The sequence below is a fragment of the Henckelia pumila genome, chromosome 1, assembly GCF_033568475.1.
Source record: "Henckelia pumila isolate YLH828 chromosome 1, ASM3356847v2, whole genome shotgun sequence".
Taxonomy (NCBI): domain Eukaryota; kingdom Viridiplantae; phylum Streptophyta; class Magnoliopsida; order Lamiales; family Gesneriaceae; genus Henckelia; species Henckelia pumila.
Window position 1 is genome coordinate 135,229,332 of NC_133120.1, and position 2,933 is coordinate 135,232,264.

Sequence of the window (2,933 nt, forward strand, 5' to 3'; positions counted from 1 at the left end):
AGCATAGTCCGAGACGATACATTTTACAGATATAAATCTTTAAAAATTGAAGGGAGACTTACTATAAAAAGTTTTACTTTAATTTTTTTTTTTTAAAAAAATGAAATACTAATTCGGGGAGCACGAGAGTTGGGAAAGGGAATCATATTTAATAGGGTACATGGGGCTGTCAGAAAACTGAATTTTCAATACCTTTCCTCCTCAAATAAAACTATTTTGGATTCGTTTCTCTCGCCCAAAACACACACTAGAATGAGAGAAATGGCATCTTGTTTAAGCGAATACGCAGTACAAATCTCCGATACTTCATGCTCTACTTATTCAAACAATATTAATTCTTGTATCTCCCCATCTCTAAATTTGGTCCCTTCAATCCAAAACGATGTTACCTGTTTGTATAGAACAGTTCTCTCCACTCAGAAACAGGTCTTAATCACAGTTTCATGGTGCAAAAACAGTTTGTTTCAAGGCCTCAACATAAATTTTGGCCAAGACTCATCCAACCCCTTCAAGCTCAACACCAATTCAAGGTTGTTCCGAAAGTTAAGAGGCAACAAATCGTTCGAACACCAGGGTTTAAGAGTCGAAATTCTGTGGGATCTTTCGGCTGCACAGTATCAATCAGGTCCTGAACCAGTTGAGGGATACTATATTATAGTCATGGTGGATTCAGAAGTAGTTCTGGCTCTTGGAGACGAAGCTACCGAGAAAAACTGCGCCGCAAGGGATGCGAAATTCTCGTTAGTCTCACGTCAAGAACACTATTCAGGCAACACCCTTTACTCAACCAAGGCTCAGTTCTGCGAGACCGGTGTTTGGCACGATATCTTGATCCGTTGCAGTGGCGAAAACGAAGGGCTTAAGTATCCGGTTCTCTCGGTTTGCATCGATAAGAAAATGGTGATTCGAGTGAAGAGATTGCAGTGGAATTTTCGGGGGAATCAGACGATTTTCCTCGACGGATTGCTGGTGGATTTGATGTGGGATGTTCATGGCTGGTTCTATAATTCGCGGCCGGGATGTGCGGTGTTCATGTTCAGGACAAGAAGTGGGATGGAGAATAGATTGTGGCTGGAAGAGAAGATGGTGCCGAAAGACAAGGATAAGGTTGAGTTTTCATTAATGATCTATGCATGTAAGAACATGTGAAATTTGATATACTTATTATTTTTTTTTAAAAAAAACAAATTATTATATATTTTATTTTGAATTTATTTTTAAAGTAGTGATTTTGTGGGCTCAATAAATGTTTGTTTTACGGAAAACAATGCATTCACGATCTTCGTGAAAAGTTGAAAGATCACACGATATATCTTATGTAAAATTAATAATCTTTTAATACATTATGATATAATGCAACAACTCCTATAAAACTTACTCATGATCTGATTGAATATATATATATATATATATATATATATATATATATATATATAAAAGATATATAAAAGATTTCCAAAGAGTGTTGATTCTACGTACGTGGCGTGTTTCGTGTTTTTTTACAATTTGCCTCCTGAAAATTAAGACTTAGGTGTCCTTCAATAATTTCTTCATGTCGATTATTTTTTCTTGAAGTTGTAGAGATTTGGTATTTTAATGTTGATATATAAACTAACAAAAACTTGAAAACTTGAAGGATGTAAACTTTTGATTTATTTTATTTTATTCTCGCTCGTTGAAATTTGAATGTGGGCTGAAGATTCAAAATATATGTATGTGGTGGATTCGTTTCAGTTATGAATGAATGAAATCCCATAGAGTATTCTCCTCTAACCCTTTTGTACTTTTCATTGCTTCAGTGTGAAATTGATTCTTTATATTCCCAGTCTTGTTGAAGTTAACTAATTAAGAAAGTTGTTTGGAATTTATTGCTTTAGGTACGAATTTATAGCAGTCAGAATACTTTTATATATATCAAATATTGATTAGATTTCATGCGAGAGTGTCTCACGGATTTATGATAAACCCGGTTGATACTTAAGGTGAAAAATAATATTTGCCATGATCAGTCAGATAAAATTGATCGGTGAACGGTTTAAGAGGAATTTTGTGCCAAATATTTAGGATTACGTGTGCTTAATTAACTACATTTTATTTTTAAAAGTAATGTTAATTAGCTATATATATGAATCTCTCCCTTTCCCATGATTTATGTATTAGCCAACCCTAAATGATCAAATTTGTAATTGGACGGAAATGGATGAATTTAAAATCCAAATTAAATTTATTATACCTCTATGAGTACCCAAGAATTCAATATATATATCAGATCTTTTTGTTAAATCATAATAATTCTAGGATCAAAACAAACCTAAATTAATTCTGCCCACTTTGTAAAAAAAGAAACACGAAAAAGTCCATAATAACTTTTTTTTTTGGGTAGTATATTTTGTGAGAATAATGGGAGAGAATGAAATTTCATTAATTTCAAAAATTTAAAAGTTTGCACAAGTACATGTTATAGATTTAAAACTCTTAAATTTTAATTCTTTCAATCCGAACCCAGTACTCTAGTTTTTGTACCAATTTTGCATTGTATTTACAAGTAGTTTTTTTGTGGATGGATCCATATACGTACGGGTTCACCCAACCGATATCTACAATAAAAAATATTGTTTTTCATATGAAAAAATATTTTTTATGGTTCAGATCAAACAAGAGATTCATGTCACGAAATTGAATATTTGTCGTGAGATCGTCTAATATGAGTTTTTTTCTTATTTAATTGTGCAATTAATATATTGTAGTTCATGTACCATTCAAAACATCCAATTTTGATCAATTATCTTGATTTGATAACATAATATCTTATATTTCATGCATAACATAATAAGCGAACATCTGATTTTCAATATACAATTCAATTCAAACCCTGAAAAGGATGTATAAAAATCCAATCAAACTACTAATAAAAAAAAGGAAAGGAAAAATTA

General features: G+C 32.0%; 1 protein-coding gene across 1 annotated transcript; it reads left to right on the forward strand.

The window, feature by feature from the left end:
• Positions 1–243: 243 nt before the first annotated feature.
• LOC140876331 (uncharacterized) lies at positions 244–1,228 on the forward strand. The gene has a single exon (XM_073280270.1). It carries the CDS (start codon positions 253–255, stop codon positions 1,147–1,149), a length of 897 nt encoding a protein of 298 aa, XP_073136371.1. The 5' UTR covers positions 244–252; the 3' UTR covers positions 1,150–1,228.
• Positions 1,229–2,933: the final 1,705 nt, after the last annotated feature.